At 27.9% G+C, this 24851-nt stretch overlaps 4 protein-coding genes across 4 annotated transcripts; 2 read left to right on the plus strand and 2 right to left on the minus strand.

Moving 5' to 3' along the window:
* Nucleotides 1-317: 317 nt before the first annotated feature.
* Nucleotides 318-15639, plus strand: PmUG01_02024500 (dynein heavy chain, putative; the record flags this gene model as incomplete). Its single annotated transcript, XM_029008726.1, has 2 exons — nucleotides 318-15107; nucleotides 15394-15639. 2 exons carry the CDS (start codon nucleotides 318-320, stop codon nucleotides 15637-15639), a joined length of 15036 nt encoding a protein of 5011 aa, XP_028860257.1.
* A 510-nt stretch (nucleotides 15640-16149) lies between these two features.
* PmUG01_02024600 (conserved Plasmodium protein, unknown function) lies at nucleotides 16150-16739 on the minus strand (the record flags this gene model as incomplete). Its single annotated transcript, XM_029008727.1, has 2 exons — nucleotides 16150-16403; nucleotides 16637-16739. The coding sequence occupies 2 exons, from the start codon at nucleotides 16737-16739 to the stop codon at nucleotides 16150-16152; spliced, it is 357 nt and encodes a 118-aa protein (XP_028860258.1).
* A 582-nt stretch (nucleotides 16740-17321) lies between these two features.
* Nucleotides 17322-20093, plus strand: PmUG01_02024700 (tRNA pseudouridine synthase D, putative; the record flags this gene model as incomplete). The annotated part of the gene is made up of 1 exon (XM_029008728.1): nucleotides 17322-20093. The coding sequence occupies one exon, from the start codon at nucleotides 17322-17324 to the stop codon at nucleotides 20091-20093; it is 2772 nt and encodes a 923-aa protein (XP_028860259.1).
* An 890-nt stretch (nucleotides 20094-20983) lies between these two features.
* Nucleotides 20984-24568, minus strand: PmUG01_02024800 (AP-4 complex subunit beta, putative; the record flags this gene model as incomplete). Its single annotated transcript, XM_029008729.1, has 4 exons — nucleotides 20984-22615; nucleotides 22954-23762; nucleotides 24044-24251; nucleotides 24554-24568. The coding sequence occupies 4 exons, from the start codon at nucleotides 24566-24568 to the stop codon at nucleotides 20984-20986; spliced, it is 2664 nt and encodes an 887-aa protein (XP_028860260.1).
* Nucleotides 24569-24851: the final 283 nt, after the last annotated feature.

The raw sequence follows: 24851 nt of genomic DNA on the forward strand, positions 1-24851 counted from the left end.
GCTTCTATATAATTAAATTAACTAGTTTTTTCAGGCATAGGTTTGAGAACGTATAAAAAACTAAGGGGAAATGTATACACATACTTGCTATGGTAGCATACAGCCTTATTAGACTATGATTAGTATCGTTTATATGTTTTACATCATATATATATTTTTGTGTATGTATATGCGTATATTTAAGTATATATATATTAATATATGCACACACATGCACACTTACATATTTTTATTTGTTTATCGTTTTTACTTGAGAATAACCTATTATTAAACCCACTGAAGAACACGCCTTTAATGAGCACTGTAAGATATAAATAATGGAACTTGAAAAGACTCACTTAATAAATTACTTTTTGGAAATATGCCCAACTGTTTTAGATTGTTCTAGGAAGGAGTTACAATCAGTTTTAGCAAAAAAGGAAGAAGAAAAAATACGAAGATTTGTTTCAGATAAAAATGTAAATTTGATTGTGATAGGGAAAGAAAGAAAAGAAGAAATTGAGAATGAAGAACTTGAAAAAACTAGCAAAATAGGAAATGACCATGAAGAGGAGGAAGACACAAAATTAAATATCGAAAATGTATCTAGTTATATGTTATTTGTTGAATTAAATATAAATTACAAATGTGTTACTAAGAGTGTTGCAATTGCATTCATGAAAAGAAATAAAGAAACTTTTTTTGCATTAAATGATAAAATAGACAAAGGCAATAAAAGAAATTTATCTAATAAATTATTAATGTTTGTATGTGGACAAAACGACTGTAATACGCCTTTAGATTTAGTTTATATATATTTATCTCAAGGATTCAATACAATATTTGATGCAGCTTCATATGCTTCTCAGGATACAGCTCTAAGTGATTTTCCACAATCAGGTTACTCAAAAAAAGACCTAGAATATAATACGTCTAGTGGAGCTATTTCTTCGACAGCTGGAATTATAGGAGGTAATAAATATATGGGATATGAAGGAGAAAGTAAAATATCTAATATTTTAATGACAAATGTGTCTAAGAAGCTAAATGAATTACTTATATCTATGAAGAATGCACAAATCGATTTAAACATCCCATTTATAAATATATGTGTGGACAGAAGAATAAAAAAATTAGTAGAGGAGAATCCAAATATAGAGGAATTAAAAGGAGAAAAATTAAAAGTATTATGTGAATCCAATGAATTTTTGAATCAATTACAAAAAGATGTAACAAAATGGGTAGAAGAAATACAGAAATTAACTAGACTTAATGGAGAATTTAAAAGTGGAAGTGCATTAGCTGAAATTAATTTCTGGATAGGTTATGAAAATGCTTTATCTCAACTTGAAAAACAACTGAAAACACCTGAAGTTCTTTTAACATTACATATATTAAAAAACGCAAAGAGATATTTTGCAACTATGTCTTTTGATAGTGATATACAACTAAAACAATCAAAAGAATATGTTTTAAATGTTAATATCTTAATGAGAGATTTTCCAATAGATGATCTTCTAGGTGCACAAAGTGTTCAGCAAATTATTCAAGCTATAAGAAACATTTTTAATCATTTAAAAAAATTAAAAAATACTACAAAATATCCCTTATCTAGATCTTATAATTTTGTAGAATCATTATCTAGAGATTTAGCTACTACCATGAAGAAAGTACTATCACCTCAGTCTTTACTAAGCATGGATTATCAAGAATTCGACGTTCTTATTTCAGGTTGTATGGAAGTGTTTCGTTTATGGAATGATGAAATTAGAATATTTAAAGACATGGTAAGAGAATTAATAAAAAAGAGAAGTTTTAATGAAAGAGCACCTGCTAAGATGTCCTTTGAGCACATAAATCTTCAAGAAAGATTAGATGAAATAAGAAAATTTAGAAAACAGCATCAAAAGTTCAAAAGTGTCATAACAAAAGTATTTGGTAATGATAAAAGTATAGGCATAAATTTACATAAGGATATTAGCACAGCTTATAGTGTATTTGTGCCCCTAGATGCACTTGATTTATCACAGACAGGAGAAGATTTATGGGAAAAAGCGAAATTATCTTATGAATCAAAAATTAACAGAGTAGAATCACAAATTACATTCAAACTAAGAGATCAATTAGGAGGAGCAAAAACATCTACAGAAATGTTTAATGCATTTTCAAAATTCAACCCTTTGTTTTTTAGACCCAAAATTAGAGGAGCTATTCAAGAATATCAAAACAGTTTGATACAAATAGTTGTGGATGATTTAAGGAAATTACAAATGATATATATCAATGGTTATATAAAAAGTGACTCTGAAAAAGTGTCTACAATTCGTGATATTCCTTTAGTAGCTGGATCCATCATTTGGGCTAAGCAGATTGAAAGAAAATTAGAAGATTCGATGAAAAGGATAGAAAATGTATTAGGTAGAGGTTGGGAACAACACTCAGAGGGAAAAAACTTACGACAGAGTATTGACAATTTTAAGAATTTATTATCACAAAATAAGACTTTTGAAAAATGGTTAAAGAATATTAAGAATGCAGATAAATTTGATATGTATGAAAAGATAATAAAAATAAAAAAGTATGGTATAAACAATTATGAAATTTTAGCAAATTATGATTTTCAGTTTTTTAATTTATTTAAAGAAGTTCGATATTTACAATCTATTAATTTAAGAGTGCCATACTCTTTAAAAGTGAAAGCAGATGAAACTAAGATGATCTATCCCTATGCTCTAACTCTACAAAAAACATTTAGGAATTATATGAAAATTTGTCTTTTTATGGAAAATGAAGCTAAATCATCACCTTTTAATGCTACTTTAAGCAAGTTAGTGGCTTCAATACATAATAGCGTTCAAGCTAAGATTAAGGAAGGAATAAATTTGCATTGGGATTCAGATATATTAGAAACATATGTGAGGAAGTTATCAGAAATAGTTAATACTTTCGAATCCATGGTTGATGAAGCCGTGAGGAAGAATAATTTTGTTTTAGATACTCTTGAAAAAATAAGAACGTGTGAAATAACTACAGTTGAAGAAAATGAAATTAAAAAATATATAGAATCAATTCAAGAAAAAGCAGATGAGCTGTATCTTGAGCATTACAAAAACGTGCACCTATGGATTGAAGAGCTTACCATAATTTTAAACAAGATTCTAACAGAGCGACTTGAAGAGATAATAAAAACATGGATACATGAATTTATAACTTGGCCTACCAATAATAAGGAGAAAAAATTTATACTAAAAGAAAGTATTCACGAGTTTAAAATAATAAATCAAAAATTTTATTTACACCCATCCGTTGATTCTATGAGACAAATATGGTATTCTAAGTTATCTGAGTCTATAAATATTATCTGTGGAATCACTAGGGTTAAAAGCATATATCAAAAGAAAGACAAGACAAAAGAAACAATGCAAGTAAAAAATGAGAAAGAGAATGCCATTATTAATGATGTCATATTAGATAATACTTATAGGCATATAATGTATTTTATAGATAAAAATATATATGAAAATGCCATAACATGTATTAATGATACTGTGGATAGAGCAAGGAAGTACGAATCTATATGGTTACAATATAGGACTTTATGGAAAATTGAAATTGAGGATATTATAACAACATTTGGTGAAGATATTCAAACATGGAAAACATTTATGAATGAAATTAAGGAAACAGAAAATGCATTTGATACATTAGATACTGAAAAGAACTTTGGTCCAATAGTCATAGATTACAGAATACTTCAATCTAAGGTTAGTTCGAAATTTGAAATTTGGCAAAAGGAAATAGTTTCTGAATTTTCTAAAAAGTTATTAGAAAAAATAATCCTTTTAAAAGAAGAGGTAGAAAAGGCTTTAAACGAACTGAATAATCAGTCTGAATTAACGAATGACTCTGAAATTACAGCTATGCATATTTTATCTATGACACCTACAGATATCATTGCTATAATAAACTCAAATGATATAGATATACTATCTAGAATATGTAATAGTATATACAATTTTGTAGAAAAAATAAATGAAATTAATAAAAAAGAACTAGAATGGGATAATAAATGTAACATATTGAAGCAAAGTGAAGAGTTGTTGGAAAAACAAAGATATGCGTTTCCTACCAATTGGTTATATATAGATAATATAATTGGAAAATTAGAAACAGTTAAACAACTTTCAAGCTATCAGATAAAATTAGTTAGGGATTATTTTCCATATATACAAGGTTTGGTCTTAGAATATGATACAAAAGTACAGAATAGTATTAAAGTGTTATTCGAGGAGTGGAATAAAAATAAGCCTTCTCATGGAAACACAAATAGCGTAAAAGCTTTACAAATAATTAACACCTTTGAAGGTAGAATTGATGTTACTAATGAACAATATGAAATATCAGAAAAAATACGTAAAATAATGAACATAGGTAGTGAAGAAACAGAAAATGGTTTTCATGTATCTCCTAATGTTTTAAAAGAAGAAATTGTTTGTATTAAGGGCATATGGGACGAATTAAAAATTATCTATTCCAAAATATCCGATATGAAAAAAATGGTATGGTCTACTGTAGATCCTAAAAATATTAGAAATATTTTAAATAGTTTATTAGACTCTATAAAGAAAATACCAGCCAAGTATCGGCAGTACGAAATATTTGATAATGTAAAAGTTGAAATGCAACAGTATTTAAAAACAAATAATCTGTTACTAGATTTGAAATCAGAATGTTTGAAGGAAAGACACTGGAGATTAATACTTCAAAAATTACAGATTAAAATATATTATAATAAGTTAACCCTAGGTAATTTATGGTCTCTTAATTTAAGTATTCATGAAAGTAGTTTAAGAGAAATACTAAATCAATCTCAGGGAGAAATGGCATTGGAAGAATTTCTAAGAGGGTTAAAAGATACATGGAACGAATATGAATTAGAACTAGTTCAATATCAAAATAAATGTAAACTAATAAAAGGATGGAATGATATATTTTCCACTATTGATGATCATTTGAATGCGTTACAATCAATGAAAATATCACCTTATGTAAAAATATTTGAAGAGGAAACATTAACATGGGATGATAAATTAAATAGATTGCGAAACGTATTAGATGTGTGGATGAATGTACAAAGAAAATGGGTATATTTGGAAGGAGTATTGAAAGGCTCATCAGATATAAAATCATTGTTGCCACAAGAATATAACAGATTCAAAGTTATCGACACAGATTTTACTAATATTATGAAAAAGACCTCTGAAAAACCTAAATTATTAGAACTTGTTCAAATTGATGGATTTCAAAAACGTCTAGATCGATTATTTGATTCTTTGTCTAAAATACAAAAGGCGTTAGGTGAGTATTTGGAAAAACAAAGAAACCAATTTCCAAGATTTTACTTTGTTGGAGATGAAGATTTACTAGAAATGATTGGTAATTCTAAAGATGCTAAGGTAATACAAAGAAATGCAAACAAAATGTTTGCAGGTATTAGTTCTTTCATCATAAAAGAAAACACAAATGATGTAATTTTAGGAATGTCTTCGAGAGAAGGGGAAGAAGTACTTTTTAAAGAACCAATTAATATAGGAACTTATAAATCGTTAAAAGATTGGTTAATAACGTTAGAAACGTATATGAAAATTACTTTGAAAAGTTGTTTAGATCAAGCAGCAAAAGAAATTCTAGAAATGGATGTACTGGAATGTACTAACAAAAGTGGAAATATGAAAATTCTGGACTGGTCATCAAAATATCCGAATCAAATAGTTTTGTTATGTTTGCAGATTTTATGGACCTCTAATATTGAGAATGACTTACAAAATTCTTTAAGAAAAGATGGCTCAATTAATGAAAAGAATATATTTGAAAAGAGTGAAAAAATATGTGTAAGCCTTTTGGAATTTTTAGCTGTAAATGTTGTCAAGCAAAGAGATCATAGAACTAGACAAAAGATTGTTCAAATGATAACTGAGTTAGTACATCAAAGAGATGTAATTCGTATACTAATAAAAAAGAACGTTAAAAATGTTAGTGATTTTTCTTGGTTACAATTTATGAGATTTTATTGGGATCCTAATAAAACAAAAAGTAATGTTAATTTAATTATAAAAATGGCAGATGCAACTTTTGAATATGGGTATGAATATTTAGGTATGTGCGAAAAATTAGTTCAAACTAAATTAACGGATGCATGTTTTTTAACCTTAACGCAAGCTTTGAAAATGAAATTGGGAGGTAATCCTTTCGGACCTGCAGGTACAGGGAAAACTGAAAGTGTGAAAGCATTAGGTGCACAGTTAGGAAGATATGTACTTGTTTTTAATTGTGATGAATCATTTGATTTCACTGCTATGGGTAGAATATTTGTTGGCTTATGTCAAGTAGGTGCTTGGGGATGTTTTGATGAATTTAATAGATTAGAAGAGAGAATATTATCAGCTGTTTCTGAGCAAATTTTAACAATTCAAACAAGTTTAGCTCAAAGAAAAAACGAAATTGAAATTCTGAATAAAAAAATAGGATTAAACAAAAATGTGGGTATATTTGTTACTATGAATCCTGGTTATGCTGGCAGATCTAATTTACCCGATAACCTAAAACAGCTGTTTAGAAGTTTCGCTATGATAGAACCAGATAAGCAACTAATTGTTCAAGTGACCTTATTTTCGCAAGGTTTTATTAGTGCTGAACATTTATCAAGTAAAATTGTTTCTTTATTTGATTTGTGTTCTGAGCAGTTGTCTAAGCAACCGCACTATGACTTCGGGCTGAGATCTTTAAAAAGTGTTCTCAACTCAGCGGGAAATCTAAAGAGGTTGGCATTGTTGGAAAATACACAGAATGGTCCTTCTATTGGAAGCGGTTTATGTGATAATGATAGAGATGAAAGAAATTGTGGTAAAAAAGATGTTACAAAGGGGAGTGCGGGTGAAAATATAGGCGATAATGCAGTTAAAGCAGAAGATGTAGATATAAGCAGCGATTCCAAGGTACATACCTCCATAGAAAGTATAATTGCAATGGAACAAACATTATTATTGAAGTCTGTGTGCGACACAGTATACCCAAAATTAGTATCAAGTGATATTCTCTTAATTAAAAGTTTACTATCCGGTGTATTTCCAAATGTAAATATAGGTGTGTTTGAGGAAAGAGCATTGCTTAATGAAATACACCGCATATGCAAATTAAGATTTTATACACCAGAAGAAAGATGGGTAACTAAAATTTGTCAGATATATCAAATAATGAAGTTACAACATGGAATAATGTTAGTTGGTGATGTGGGAACAGGTAAGAGCAGTGCATGGAAAACACTTTTAGATTCGTTGGAAGCATTAGATAATATAAAAGGTGTAAGTTATATTATTGATGCAAAATCTTTGGATAAAGAAGAAATTTATGGAAAATTAGATAATATTAATTTAGAATGGACTGATGGTGTTTTTACAGCTACTTTAAGAAAAATTCTTTACAATTCTGCAGAAGTAGGAAATATATGTAAAAGGCATTGGATTATTTTCGATGGGGATGTTGATCCAGAATGGGCAGAGAACTTAAATAGTGTTTTGGATGATAATAAATTATTAACATTACCAAATGGAGAACGTTTACCTATACCTGAAAATGTAAAAATAATTTTTGAAGTAGATACACTAAAACATGCAACATTAGCTACTGTTAGTAGATGTGGAATGATATGGTTTTCTAGGGATATGTTATCTCCCATATTACTTTTTAAGCATAGATTATACAAGTTAAAATATGGTAATAATAAGCATTACTCTCATAAAATGGACAGATTTAAGAGTTTCCTTATGACAAATAATAATGATAATTTAGATTTAGAGGACAGTAGTACACATATAAATGATTCGATAATCCATCCAACCTCTAAAAGTTCGCTTAGTAGCAATGAATATTATAAAAATAGTGAAACTATAATGGATAGTATAAGAAAGAATTCTAGAATATTCTTTGACGATGATAATGAGGATGACTTAAATTCATGTAAGTTAAAATCTATTGCTTATAGAGCTATTGATCTGCTTAGTGAATACTTTGAAGAAAACGAATTTGTGCATCAATGCCTTCTGTATGCAAAAAATTTTGAACATGTGATGGATTATGAATATATAAGGGTTATTGAAAGTACTTGTTTACTATTACAAAAAGGAATTAACAATTTAGTTGTTAAATATGGAAAATATAATAATACATTAGCAGATAATGATATAGAAAAATATATATCTAAATGGTTGGTAGTGAGTATATTATGGGGGATAGGTGGTTCTTTAAATCTTGAATCAAGAGAAAAATTTTCAATGTATGTTCAGTCCATTTGTTCAATTTCGTTACCTGCAGATTTGTTGACGAAAAATGGTATAAATGATATGGATTCTTCAAATGTGCCTAAGACATTGTTAGATTTTGAACCTAGTATTGAAGACGGAGAATGGTATAATTGGAAAGAACGAGTTGAAATGATAGATGTAGACAGAACAGAGGTATCCGATGCAACTCTTGTTATTGAAACTATGGATACAATAAGGCATGCAACTATTTTAGAAGGGTGGTTGAATTTAAAGAAACCATTTATTTTATGTGGTCCACCAGGTTCTGGTAAAACAATGACTTTAACTTCAGTTTTAAAAAAATCATCTGAATATGACATAGCTGCATTAAATTTCTCCTCTGGTTCATTACCTAATTTATTATTACAAACATTTGATCATTATTGTGAATATGTTAAGACAAAAAGTGAGCTAGTTTTAAGGCCTCTGCAACCGGGGAAATGGCTTATTATTTTCGCTGATGAAATTAATTTGCCTACACCTGATAAATATGATACACAAAGAATTATTATGTTCATGAGGCAAATATACGAGTCTCAAGGGTTTTGGAAATATGATGCTAACAACAATCATTGGAATTGGGTTAAAATTGAAAGGATAACTTTTGCTGGTGCTTGTAATCCTCCAACAGACGCAGGTCGAAATCCGTTAAGTAATCGATTTTTAAGACATACTGCAGTACTATATGTAGATTTCCCAGGTTATGAATCATTGAAGCAAATATATGGTACATTTAATAGAGCTATTCTTCGAAAATTTCCTGAATCTTATCATATGGCTGATAACTTAACCCTTGCTATGGTTGACTTTTATATCAAATTTTCGGAAACGTTTACTGTTGATATGCAGCCTCATTATATATATAGTCCTAGAGAATTAACAAGGTGGAAATTGGCTTTATATGAAACTTTAGAAAAATGTGATAAGTTAGAGAAAAGAGATTTAATACGATTATGTATTTGTGAAGGATTAAGGATTTTTCAAGATAGACTTATTTATAAAAAAGAAAAAAAACAAACAGATAGAATTATTGATGATATATTCAAATATTGTTTTCCTGGAATTACCGATAGCGATTTGGATAGGCCAATTTTATATAGCTCTTATGTGCAAAATAAATATATGGAAATAGATAAAAAGGAATTAAAAGAATTAATACAAGGGAAATTGAAAATTTTTAATGAAGAAGAAATAAATGTTCAGTTAGTTCTTTTTGATGATGTATTAGATCATATTATAAGAATTGATAGAGTTTTAAGATTACCACTAGGACATCTACTCTTGGTTGGTGCATCTGGGGCAGGAAAAACTATATTGTCAAGGTTTGTTTCATGGATTAATGGACTGTCTGTTTTTCAAATTAGGGCTGGAAAAAATTATTGCACTGAAACGTTTGAAGCTGATTTGAGAAATGTAATGAAACGGGCTGGGATAAAGGAAGAGAAAATAACTTTCATATTTGATGAGTCAAATGTCTTAGGTCCTGCATTCCTAGAAAGAATGAATGCATTACTAGCTAGTGGAGAAGTACCTGGTTTATTTGAAGGAGATAATTACACCGCTTTAATAAACGAATGTAAAAATGCCTATGGATCAAATGTGGGTCTAGATGAATCAGATATATTTAAAAAGTTTACCAAACAAGTTCAACAAAATTTGCATATAGTTTTTACAATGAATCCTGCAAATCCAGACTTTGCAAATAGGCAAGCAACGTCCCCTGCTTTGTTCAACAGATGCGTTATAGATTGGTTTGGTGATTGGCCTTACGGTGCTCTGTTACAGGTAGCTAGCGAATTTATTTTTAACCTCGATTTGCCTGATAAGAATTTCCATATGGCATATATTGAGGATGTTGCTATAAAGGGAAAGATAAAATATAAGGATAATAAATCCTACTTTTTATCTAAAGCAATAGTTGAAATTCATAATTCTGTAGTACGAGTTAACAATATACTTATGAAAAAAGGAAATAAATATAACTATATGACACCAAGAGATTTTCTTGATTTTATCAAACATTTTTTGAAAATAATAGATGAAAAAAAGGAGGAGGTTCACGGTCAGAAGATGCACTTAAATTCTGGTTTAAATAAATTAAAAGACACAGAAGTACAAGTTGCTGAGTTAAGAAACTCTTTAGCTATAAAAAAGAAAACCCTTGCTGAAAAAGATATTGAAGCAGAGGAAAAAATGAAATTAATGATAGAACAACAAGCAGAAACAGAAGATAAGAAAAAGAAAGCAGAAATTTTAGCAAAAAAATTAGATGAACAATTCATAATAATTGAACAAAGAAAAGAAATAGTGCGCAAGGAATTAAGTGAAGTAGAACCCAAATTTAGAGAAGCTGAAGAAGCTGTAAAAAATATTCCTAAGAAAAATTTTGATGAATTAAGAGCTATGGCGAACCCTCCTATTCTGGTAAGAAATGCAGTAGAAGCTGTAGCTATATTAATTATGAACGAAGGAGATAAAAGTGTTACATGGGAGGATGCTAGAAAAATAATGAAGGGTCAAGATTTTATAAATAAAGTTCTCTATCTGGATAAGAAAACTGTAAAATCTCAAACAAGTGCACAAATAAAAAAAAGAATAAGTAATAGTGATTGGGATGTTGAGAGAATAAATAAAGCGTCTAGAGCTGCAGGTCCACTAGCCAAATGGGTTGAATCTGTTATTACCTTTTTAAATATATTAGAAACGGTACAGCCATTAGAAAATGAAATTGAAAAATTACAAGAAGAAACAAAAATTGCAGGAGATCAGTATAATGAACAGAAGGATATAATATCGGAACTTGAAAAGAAATTAGTACAATATAAAAATGATTATGCTCAATTAATTAGTCAAGTACAAAATATTAAGCAGGAGATGGAAATAGTGGAAAATAAAATAAAAAGATCTATTAACTTAATCGAAAACTTGAAATCAGAAAAGGAAAGATGGTCAGAAACATTTATTAATTTAGAAGCAGCATCAGAGACATTTGTTGGTGATTGTTTAATAGCAGCGGCATTTTGTGCTTATATTGGTTTTTTTGAGCATTATGAAAGGCAGAAATTGAAAAAAACATGGGGAGAAATTATAAAAATGCATAATATAAAACATAGATATGATTTGTCATTTATTGAATTTTTATCAAAGCCATCTGAAAGGTTACAGTGGATAGCAAATGAATTACCAAGTGATGATTTGTCCATAGAAAATGCCATTATTATAAATAATTATATAAGGTATCCTATGATTATTGATCCATCAGATCAGGCAACCACTTTTTTGCTTAATCAATATGCGGATAAAAAAATAGTAAAAACATCTTTTTCTGATAAGAATTTTATAAAAAATTTAGAGACTGCTTTGAGATTTGGATCAACATTACTAGTATATGATGTAGAAAAAATTGATGCTATATTAAATTCAGTTTTAAACCAAGAAACGCATAAACAGGGTGGTCGTTTATTAATTACTATAGGAGATTTGGAAATAGATTTTTCTCCAGTATTTAATTTATTTTTAACCTCAAGGGATGCACATTTTCAATTTACGCCTGATTTATGTAGCCGAGTAACTTTCGTAAATTTTACCCTAACACCATCTTCCCTTCAAAACCAGTGTTTAAATATGATATTAAAAAATGAGAGACCTGATATAGACAAAAAAAGGTGTGATTTACTAAAATTACAAGGTGAATATAAAGTAAAAATAAGAGAATTAGAAGAATCTCTACTATTAGAATTGTCTAATGTGAAAGGGAATATTTTAGATGATGATAATGTGATAAGCACTATGGAAAAATTGAAAGTACAAGCTGCTGAAGCATCTAGAGAAGTAAATATAGCAGAAGAAGTTATGGTGGAAATTGAAAATGTTAGCAATCAATATTTATTTTTAGCTCAAGGATCAGCTAGGATATATTTTATTTTACAGCATTTATGTAGCATCAATTTTTTGTATCAGTATGATTTAAATTTTTTTTTTAATTTGATGAAGGATATGTTAAATGACGAAGAGTTTTTATCAAAAGTAAAGAAAACAGATTATGAGGAAAGATTAAAAGTTTTAGAGCACTTATTATTTCGCTTGACATATAATCGGATTTCCAGGGGATTATTACAAGAGGATAGATATGTATTCGCTCTTCATTTATGTTATGTAAAAAGTATAATAAATCCTACTATATATATAGATATAGACCATTTGCATTTTTTATTAAAAGATCATTATTCTAATCAGAAAATGAGACAAGTAACTATGGATAAAAAAATTGAGAAAAGCTTACTACCAGAATATAATGATGAACAATTAAGCACTTTAAATAAATTAATACCACACAAATCATTTACGAATTTGAAAAAGTCTATAGAAAATAATAAAGATAAATGGATAAATCTGCTGCATTCAACAGATCCAGAATGTCTAATATCATCTATAATTAATGATAAAGAGAGTGCTTTAGGTAATGATGATAATGATGAGGAGGAGGATGTCAGTGATAAGGGCAATAATAAGCACGAATCAGGAGAGGCATTACACAGAAATATAGATCCACATTTCATGAGTAATTTTCAAGATTCGAACAATATCTTGTTTGATATAAAAAAAAATTCGGAAAAAGAAAATACCATTTCGACTTGTTTAAAAGAGTCCTTAATAATAAAGGCTATAAGACCTGACAAACTAGACAAGTGCTTCAATAAACTTATAAATATTATTTTAGGAAAGGATTTTCTGTGGATACCTGAATTATCTACAAACGATTTTGAAAAATATGTAAAGGAAAATGCAAATGGAAATACACCAATTGTGCTAATAAGCTCCCCTGGATTTGATCCTAGTAATAAAGTACATCAATTAAGTGAAAAATGCAAAATGTCTTTGTTTTCAATTGCCATGGGATCTGAAGAAGGATACATTTCGGCGGAAAAAATAATATCTTCAGCTCAAAAAAATGGGGGATGGGTTCTTTTAAAAAATATACATTTGTCTCCTAAATGGCTACATGAATTAGAAAAGAACATACACAAAGCTACAACAAACAACAATTTCCGTTTATTTTTAACAATGGAAATGAACCCCAAAATACCTCAAAATTTACTGCGCATATCACTAACTTTTATGTTTGAACCTCCAGTAGGTATTAAATCATCTATATTAAGAACCTTTTCTTTATTTTTAGAAAATAGGGATACAGGGGATCCAAAAATAGCAAGAATACGATTATACTTTATTGTTTCCTTTTTGCATGCAATAATTTTAGAAAGAAGAAGGTACACACCCATTGGTTGGACTAAGAAATATGAATTTAGTGACTCCGATTTAACATGTGCTTTATCTGTTGTAGATAGTTGGATAGATCGATCAGCAACAAAAATAGGAAAAAATGTCAGTGAACATATAGATCCGTGTAATATTCCTTGGGATGCTATAAAAAAAATATTAAATGAAGCAATATATGGTGGACGATTAGATAACATGGTAGATTCTAAAGTATTAGATACTTTCATTAATCATTTGATGAATCCTAATTCGTTCGAAGCTGATTTCAAATTAAATATTTGTAATAGTTTGTGTGATAAAGATTTTTTACAATCTCCTGATTTGTTCAGAAAATTAACTGATTATATAAAATGGACAAATAATATGAGTAACACAGATTTACCTTCGTGGCTAGGGTTTGGTCAGCAGGCGGAAGGGTTGTTAACAACGAGAACTAACTTTAGCATTATAAGTAAATGGAATATTTTATATAGTAAAAGTTGCGCAGATATTTATGAACCTTTACCCCATACTTCCTTAACGAAATTGTTTGATGAAGACGCAAATGTAAGCGTGGGATTGTATATAAAATCAAGAAAAAAAAAAAAAAAAAAAAAAGAACAGGAAGAAGTAGACATAGAATTAAAAGACGAAACAAATAAGGGGGGGGCAGGAATCAAATTAGGGGAGAATATTCTTTCCTCGGATGAAAATGACGGAACCGAAAATGAAAATTCAGAATCATCCATTACAAGTAAATCCATGAACATCTACTCACAGAATGAAAACGTTTTACTTATTGAACAAATATTACAAAGTTTACCAGAGGATATACCAGATTTACAAAAAAATGAAGAGAATATGAGCAATGCTGTTTTCAGATGTTTCGAGAGAGAAAATAATCTATTTAATAATCTACTAAAAATAATAAGAGGTAATTTAAATCAATTAAAAAACGTTTTACAAGAAAAATTAAAGTATACAAATAAGTTAAGAACATTAGCAAAAGATATAAATTCTTTTAATGTCCCATCTAGTTGGTTACTTCACGGAAATACAACAAATCAGAATCTAACTAATTGGTTACGGGAGCTGATTAACAGACTATATCAAATTATAGTTATAACTACAGAACTTAATGAGGCTAAGTATACTAATACATCGGATAAACAAAATGCTCAACAAGAAAGAAATATGATGAAAAGTCGTAAAAGTATCGACTTAAATTTGCAGTCATTTCACAATAAAAATAAGGATACTATATCATCTCATTTTAAATTAGATAAAAAATTATCCATTAATTTTATTTGGTTAGGTGGGCTGTTTTATCCAAGGGCATTTATTACAGCAACTCGGCAGTTGTCTGCTTATAAATTAAAAAATTCTTTAGATGACTTGGAATTATCTGTACTTATTGGAAATAACGCAACACAAAAATATGATGATACGATTCATTTTACTATAACTTGTTTATCTACTGAGGGGGCACAATGGAGTGACACAGATAAAGTAAGAAATAGCTAGTTCGTCAAAACTAAAACGAAAAAAAAGTTTCATTAAAATGGACACATATACTTATAAATGAGAAAAAACATATATATATACAAATATACATACATATATATATATACTCAACTATAGTTTTGTGCGATAGGCAAAAAATAAATATTTTATATTTTTTTTGGAAAGCAATTACCTGTGCATAGGAATATGTACAATCTTGTAAGTTGCTTCCACTATTTTCAATTCTTTTTCTATTCTTTTTGGCCCTATTTTTATTTACCTTTTTTTACAGTGTCTGTTGTTGAGCGACGAGTTGGCCGTAGATTTACCCCCTGTAACGCTGACTTGGGGCAAAAAAGAAGATTCAAAAAAAAAGATAAACGAAAGTTCGAATTACAATTTTATGGATTTACCAATTTATTTGGACAAATCCAGAAACTCATTTATTGGATTTTGGAAATTTCCTGTCTCAAAGGAAGTTTCTGAGCAAAATTGGTATCAACGAGGAGTTGCTATATTTTTATCAAAAACGTACTAAAATGTACATGTAATTAGAGCACTTTATAATTAATTTTTTGGTCTATTCACAACTATTCTGTTTTTTTGTGAATGCAATTCTTCATCCTTTTTTCACCCTTTTTTTGTTTTTTTATAATATTGCATTTTATTGTTTTTTACTGACCATTCCTAATAAAAAACTACTTAATTTTCGTCTTCCAATTTTTTTGGAAGCACAAGGGACACCTAGAATTTGAGATATTATCCAATGTATTTACTTTTAAGTATACGCTTACACATTGTTATTCCTTCCAAATTTTACATAATATTTGCGTTAAGCAATAACGAATATTTGTTTCGCCTTATCCTTTTTGGTTTATTTTTCAAAAAATTTCAATAGTGTTTATTCAAGTATGTATCCCATATACGTTTGCATTTTTTTATAGAATGATTTGTGATAATATAAAGTATCAACTGAGAAGTAATTTGTACCAACTCACATTATATGTACCAGGATTTTGTTATATTATTCCTTAACACCTTCTTGTATCTATTTTTGCTTTTTCATCTTATTCTGTTCCATTTCATTTATTTCTTTTAGCATTAGTTTTCTCTTTTCATCAGCTGTTAAATTATGATCTAGTACTAAGGAATCATAATCAGATTTCGAATAGTAAGGCCTATTCCAATTTTTTATTTCTTCATACGTGAACAATTCTGCTTCTTTTTTTTTGAAAAACAAATTATTGTTCTTCGGGTGATTGTACTCACTAATTAAAATCCACACAAGTCCAACGGTTAACCCTTAAAAAAAAAAAAAAAAAATAGAATATATGTAAAAGGAAATAGCAATAGGAATATAGGAAAGTGTGTATGCTGAAGTGCATATGTATTCTGAATGAAAAACTAATGTGAACAATCTTCTACATCAGCAAAATATTAAAAAAAAAAAATAATAATAAAAGAATAAAATTATCTAAATATGCAAAATTAATAGAATGATGATATAGTAAATTTTTCTCATTCTTCAACTGTACCGGAAAACCATACACTAATTCTGAATGCGGGACTCCCTTTAAGTAATGCAGTTCTTTTAAAGTTATTTATTTCTTTTGCTATTCTGTTCTTTATGTTATTCATTAGAAAATTTTGAAGTCAATAAAGTTTTACAAAAAACGGAATAAACATAAATTAAAGAAGTAAAATTTACGAGAACAATGCTTACGTAATTGAAGAGAAAAATTTAAATGTTAATAACCCACTTTAAAAAATTAATTAAATAAGAAAAATTGATTAAGAAGTGCTCGTTAAAAAATGTGAAATTTGGCGTTTGGTAGAGGGCATTTTTTTTTTCGATGTTCGTAATTTGAGGATATGCGTAAATATGTATACGTATATATGTATATATATAAGAATATGTGAAAAGAAAAAAAAAAGAAGATATAATTTGCAACGTTTTTTCTTATTCATATATGAAGTTTTTAATTTATTTGCGAATTAGTATCTCGTATGTTATTTACCTCAATTTTGTAGCTTCTTAAATTCGTGTTAAAAGGATCGTTAAAAGTTTGCATGTACGCGTAAGTATATATATTTATGTATATTTATATTTGTGTACGTATACGTATACATACATTAATATTGTTCTTTAAATTTTCCCATGATTTAATAACTACCATGAAGATGTAATTGCGACATCCTAATGAACACCCTTATAATATAATGTTTTTTAGGAAAAGCGCTAAGTTACTCTTAGTAAATAGTAGAGCCACTGCCTTATCATTAGCAAAGAACTATAATTTTATAAGTAATTTGCGTTATTATTTATGTGACTATTTATTAGAAGAGCATGTGGGAATCAACCATTTTATGAGTGATTTATTAGTGGTAAATAATGAAGAAAAAAAATTAGATTTAAAAAAAAGAGAAGATCTTGAATGTGTCTTTAAATACAAATGCGAAGATTTCCATGTGTACGAAATTGAAAAGAACAAAAATGTTTTAAATTTAAAATATGTTAAAAGAAAAATATTAGATGGTGATGTAATAAAGAACAAGGACGCAAATAGAATAAGAAAGCTCAGAAGTGAAGATGAGTTACAGGATCCATGTGAGGAAGGGCGAAGAGATAACGGGGAAGGAAATAGCAAGCGAAGCGTAGTAATTACTAACACGAATTGTATGAACAGCTTATCAGAAAAGGAAGAGATAGAGTGCTATTATATAGCAAAACTTTATTGTGAGAATAAGATATACGATGAAAAAAAGGAATGGATAAGTTTTATTCTGTACAAGGTTAATAAAGATACACAAGAGGCAATCAGAGAAATTAGCAAATATTCTGACATAGCAATTAAAGATTTTCATTATTCAGGGTTTAAAGATAAGAGAAGTGTTTCTACGCAAGTAATTACAACAAGTAGAAGTAATATGAAAAAAATTATTTGTATCAGAAATGAATATTTGAAAAAAAAAAACAAAAAGATATTAATTTGTAATATTGAGAAGGTTGATAAAAAAATAGAATTAGGGGAACATTGTGGGAACCATTTTATAGTAGTTCTAAGGAATGTTCAAACGAATAAAGATTATTTAAGGAGTAGGTTAAGTGTTATTAAAAAATATGGCTTCATTAATTATTTTGGCATGCAACGATTTGGAGGCTATAAAAATACATTCAATAAGGGTAAAGCACTCATATGTAGAAATTATAAAGAGTACATAAATTTTGTTTTAGATCCACATATCTTTGAAAATAAAATTTTTTATGGAAATATTATTAAAGATAATGTAACCCTTTGTTTGAAAAATGCTTGTAATATATACCAAAGAAAAAAAAATGCTACTTTTGCCTTTCAATATTTTGTTCAAAGAATGAACAAAATACTCAGAAAAAACAATGTTATACCAAGTAGTAAGCTAAATAATCATTTGTGCATAAACAAATATTTGTGTTCGTACATGACTAATTCAGAGTATGAAGCCTTTATCCTTCTTCGTAATTTGTACATGTGTGAAAAAAATAATAAAAGAGGTGCATTCTCAAACATTGAACGTGATGATACAGCTGAGCAGCATCATTTAGTGAATAGTTTTAATATAAACTTAAATTTAAATTTTATTAGTGCTGGTGGTAGAGAAGAGAAAAATAGGCACTTAATAACGGGGCAGATAAATTGCAGACATATCAAACAAAAAGAATATAATTTTTATAAAAATGAAAAGACATGTGTTAAGGGAATAAGTATGGAAACAAGAAGATTTCACATGCATTCATACAGCGCAAAAATATTTAATATGTTAACATCTTACAGATTGGAAAATTTTGGTGTGAAGTTAACATGTGGTGACTATGTTTTTACAAAAAAAATCCAACCCGAAATAGCTGAAACAAAAAATCAACATAACTATATAACTATGTTGTATGATCATAATAATCACTTAGATGACCTAAATATTTATAACGTCGTTTTACCTATTTTAGGCACATTGCCTAATAGACTATCCTATTTAAATATTTTTAAACAGTTTTACAGAAAATATTTAGGACAAAAAGTTAGAATTGTTTTTTTGGAAATATTATTATACTTAATTTACACCTTACACGAAGATAATTTATTTAGTGCCCACTGTAATGTATTAATTGACAATTATGTTAATAATTTGATAGCAAAAAACAGAAAAAATATTAATCAATCTATTATGTTAGCTAGCCAAAATATATTAACCAGAGTTGTACCTATTAAACAGACTTTATATATAATAAAAAAATTCGATACGTATATAAATTCTTTTGAGTATGAATATGGAATGACTTGTGTTTTTAGAAATGTAGTTGTATTACCAAAAAATTTATATTACTGTTTTTGTGATTACAACGAACCCAAGGTAAAATTTGTATCCGATTTATACGCAGATAACTTCATAAATAATAAAATTTTGAATATGCAAGAGGAAAACAAAGATAATTTTAACATAAACGGTACTTGTAACACTGATAAGCAAGGTACACATGATGGTGTTATAGATAATACTCATCGCGAAAGTTTTGCATATAATATTGTTGAAAAAAGTGAAAAATTAAACAGTAATAATAATCACTTAATGGAATATTCAAATTGTAATGATGAAAATGTACATACTCAAATGGACGGTAAAGTAAAAAGTATTCATTGTACTTCTTTAAAAAGAAAAGATGAACATATAGATCCTGTAAACTTTCCAAAAGATATACTTGCACCGTGCAGAAATAAGGGGTGGTGGAAAAAAAAAGAGAGGACATATACGTACAATTTTAGCGCTCTAATATTAAGTTTTAATTTAAACTCTTCTACATATGCTACTATGCTAGTAAGAGAATTATATGGAAAACGTAATGAACTCTTAGTTCATAATTTAATTAAAAATTGTCAGAACTACGATAAAAAAATTGAAAGCTTAAGGCAGGGGAAAGAAGGTAGAGGTAATTCCAGGGCATCGAAAATGAAGAATTAAAGGGGTAAGAAAATAGGGGAAATTTTACGGAAAATACAAATGAGGAATTAGAGCGGGAAGAGAAAGAGTCCATTTTTTTTCGTTTAAATAATGGACAGATTTTACTAATTATGAATTTATTTTAATCTTAATATAAATATATCCAGTATGAACAATTAATTTGGTACAATTTGAAAATAAAAGATATTTATAAACTACATTCATTTTGTTGTATTTTTTTTTATTTTTTTTTATATCGAATTATATGCACATTTTAATATTCGCCTTAAAATGTTACAAAAGTTTAATGAAACTCTTTTATATAAATTAAGGACAATTCGAAATTTTTTATTAATAAAAAAAATACCTTTTTTTAGTAGTTGTATCTTTATATCTGATTCATCAGTAAAAACTTTTCTTTTCTTCATTGTAAAAGAATACTTATACGAAGCACCAATTTTTTTTTTTTAATTAAAAATTTGTTAACATGTTAGAATTTAGCATTTATTTTTGGGCAGGAGATCAAAAGAGATAAGACGTGATGCGAAGAAAACCTTGTATATATGTATATACATATACACACATATATATGTATTTATATAAAAAAATTAATCATATACTCGTTAAATTAATTAAAAAGGTTCACAAAGATTGGATAAAACAAATTAAAATTTATACTTTTTAAAAAATTATGCTTCTAATGTACATGCATACATACATACATACGTGCGTATGTATATACATATTATGTTAATACGTATGTGTGAACACGTCTTTACGCCTGTTGTTGTGACGGCACATATGAGAAATACATGTAAAATATACACGCATTTGTAATATATGGAAATACCTCTATGTAATCCACAATTTGAATATTCACATGTAACACAGATCGATAAATAAGGAAAAAATTACATAAAGTCTAAAAATATGTCTCTAAAATAGTCAGTAAATTTTTCAGTAATGTCAAGATTGTTACACTGGGATTTCAATATCCAATTAATTGAATTTTCTACTTTATTAAAAATAAGCTCAATAAATATATAATGCTTTGTATAAAATTGAGAATACATGTAAAACTTTAAACATTGATCAATTTCCCCTGAGGCAAGTGTAATAATATTATATTTCGATAATAGCTCATCAATAGTTTCTATTTGTAAATTGTAGTAATTTTTTCGTAAAAATATTTTCTCATTATTTTGTTCTGGTAAAACATTCCATTGTTCTTGATAAAATTCTGGGTTAATATGATCTGCATCGATTAAAATTTCTTTTAACTTTTTAAAATTATTAGAATTATGGATATCAAATAAATCATGTGACTTTTTTTTTCCCCCTTCATTCTCACTTTGGTCATTATTATTATTACTGCCATTATTGAAGGATTTTTTTTTTTTGTTTTTATTATATACGGTCGTAATAATATTATGATTCAAATTCTTGGTAGTATAATGGATGGGAACATTTTCTGACTCCTTATTTTGACTATATATATCCTGACTAACAGTACTATTATAGTTTGCACTACTCCTATTATCATCATTTAGTAATATATCTTCATTCATGCTCAGTAAATTATTACATGTTTTGTAAGAGAAGGAGGTGTGAATATTATTACTGCTAATAAAATTGTCGTTTTTTTCAGACTTATGATTTTTATTATGATCTTTATTATCATTTACATTTAATCTGTTTAAGTCATTCGGTTGTATAATCATATGATCCCCATTATCAACATTATCACCATTATCATCAATGTCCTCATTATCACCATTACCACCATTATCATCATTTTCTTCAGGATCATATACTCCCCCAAAACATATTTTGGAATATTCTACAAATTTATTTACAGGCTGTTTATATAATACAGATAATGTGTTGAACTCATTGTATAATTTGTCTAATAATATATTTTCATATGATTCGCAAAAGTTTTTTACTAACTTTTTTTTACAAGCAATTATATTAAAAGCCTCTTCATAATTATAATTTAACATATTATAATAAAAATACATTTTATCCGTAAGTTCTGGGTATTTATAATTCTTTAATATATTATCAAATAGGCTTGATACAATTATTTTCATTTCAGATGGTCTTCTATATAACACTTTTATGCATGACGTTAATAATTCTAACATAAATAAATAAGAACAATCCGTTAAGTGTACATATTCTTCTAAAATATATGGTGCATTTTCAATATATTCACAATATTCTCCAATAATCCAAAAATAAGAAATTATCCCTTCATTATCAATTAATCTATTATCAAGTTTTATAATTTCTTCAATAATTACTTTTGTATACTCTTCATATTTTCTTAATATGTTAGCTAGCATTTTTATGGTAGCACTGCATATGTGAGAGTAATTCATGGGTAAAAATGTCGATAAAGCTAACTCTACTATCTTTGAAATGGCCTTGGGTATTTTTAACGCTATTGAACCAATGGAAGAAATAGCCTTCTGAGCGATGCTCACATTTCCATCTGAGATATACTCACTCAGTTCGTTGATTATCAAAAATACATTGTTCTGCGAGGAGGAAAATGTCAAAAGGAGCACATACATACATATGTACTAATATATGGGGTCGTAAGTATTAAAAACATGCACATGGAGACGCACCTAGCAAAGTAAAGAACACAATATACAGGTATATACATGCTGTACACATAAAATAATAAGACATTATCAAATCGAGTGTATGTGGAAAAAGAAAAAGGGGAAATCCTCTTAAGGGCACCAAAAAGGAACACGTAATTGATTGCAAAAATTGAAAAGTGAAAATGCAAAAAAAAAAAAAAAAAAGAAATTAAAAAATCAAAGATCAAAGAACAAAGAACAAAAAAACAGAGAAAAATTTTACTTACCTTTGCTGCAACGGAGACGAGAATATCCAATTTAATATCTTTAATATACGTGAGATCATTGTATCGAAAAAAGAAATGCTTATAATCATAATCAAAAATTCCGTAGTTCAATTTATTTGCTTCATGCAATAACAAATGTGTATGTAACAGGACGATATAGGAAATTTCGTAAGAGGAAGTGGAAATTAACGTAAGTAAAGGATCTTTCATTCTTTGAAAAATTTTAATTTGTAAATTTGGATCATTCGCAGAAAAATTTAGAAAACATTTTAAACAAGCTAAAAAAACGGCGGATGAAAAATCTCTTATATGATTTTCTAAAATATTCATAATATCATACATTTCATCTTCATTATCTGGAATATATGTACTAACAATATTTAATACTACACATTTCCCCCATTCGTTAAAAGTTGATATTTTATTTAACATATTAAAAATTATTTCTTTATTTACTTTCAATCCTCCTTCATCTATTAATATTTCATTTAATGCATGCACAGCATTTATTATACACTGAGAATCTTTATCTAATAACTTATTTTTCAAAATTTTTATAATATCATTTTTTATAGATAACTGAGGATTCATTTTGATTAATTTTACACAACTAATAATTGCGATTCGCCTAACATATGAATTCTTATCATTTAATCCATTAAATAAGGGGCCTTCTATGTATTCATATAAATTATTAATTCTTAAATTACAAAAACTACGAAGAGCTAAACCTCTTATTATGGGATCTTCATCTTTGCTGTCCTTTTGTAAAGTGTTTATTGTGAGAATGGACAATTCGGAATTGGTTTCTGCGTTAAATATGGGGGGGGGAGGGAGAATTTTGAGACGTAAGAAGTGTAGCATAAATATGAAGCGTAATATTTTTAGTGCAAAATGTGAAGTGCCAAAAGAATATGTAACGCATGAGAAATAGAAACAGTTGCAAAATCACTGATAAGGCAAATCATGAATGGAAACACTAATTCATAAGGGAGAATAAATAAAATGGAATTGAATAAAATTAAATGAACATCTGAAAAGATATTTGAGTGAACATTCCACTAGCCAATATAAGGATCAAAAAACATACCTGCATAATTGTTTAAATATAAATAAATCATTTTTTTTTGTATTATATCATTTGTGCTAGACATCATTATAATATCGGGAAATAACTTAGATACATCTACACCTAATGTCATATATGCTATTACTTTCTTTAAGATCTCTCTCTTTTTTTCGTCATTTTTTTCTTGTGGCAGTTTTCTTAAAATATCTTTTAGCTTGTTTATCTCGCTCTGCAATTTTGGGAAACGAAATCCAGTATATTATAAGGCGTACACGTACGTGTTGGTATGTATGTAAATATGTAAATATGTAAGCATATATGCAAAATATATATATCATGTGTATTTTGCAAACGTAAATATATATATTTGTGCCCATACATATATATATGTGCATTATATATATGTTCCCATCGCCAATTATCTGCTGCCTCCGTAAACAACTTTTTAAATACAACATATGTGAAATATATAGCTTTTACTTTCTTGCATTCTACAAGATATTTTGGAATTGGCATATTTTTCTTATTTACTTGACCAGAAGACATATCAAAGAAAGTTGTATGGTGAAAGAAGATACACACTTTTATATATATATATATAGGAAATATAAAAACAGAGGAACTTATGATCCTTATATCTCTGCTATTTTCCATAAGTTAAAAATCTTTGCTTTTAGAACTTGGGATTGTTTTTATTTTATTCATGTAGCCAGTTGTGCTTATTTTTGAAGTTGCTTTTAATAAATTAAAAAAATAAATAAATAAATAAAAAAAAAAAAAGGGAACTATTTTTTTATTAAAAATATAAAACAAATATTAATACCTTCAT

The sequence above is a fragment of the Plasmodium malariae genome, assembly GCF_900090045.1.
Source record: "Plasmodium malariae genome assembly, chromosome: 2".
NCBI classification, from domain to species: domain Eukaryota; phylum Apicomplexa; class Aconoidasida; order Haemosporida; family Plasmodiidae; genus Plasmodium; species Plasmodium malariae.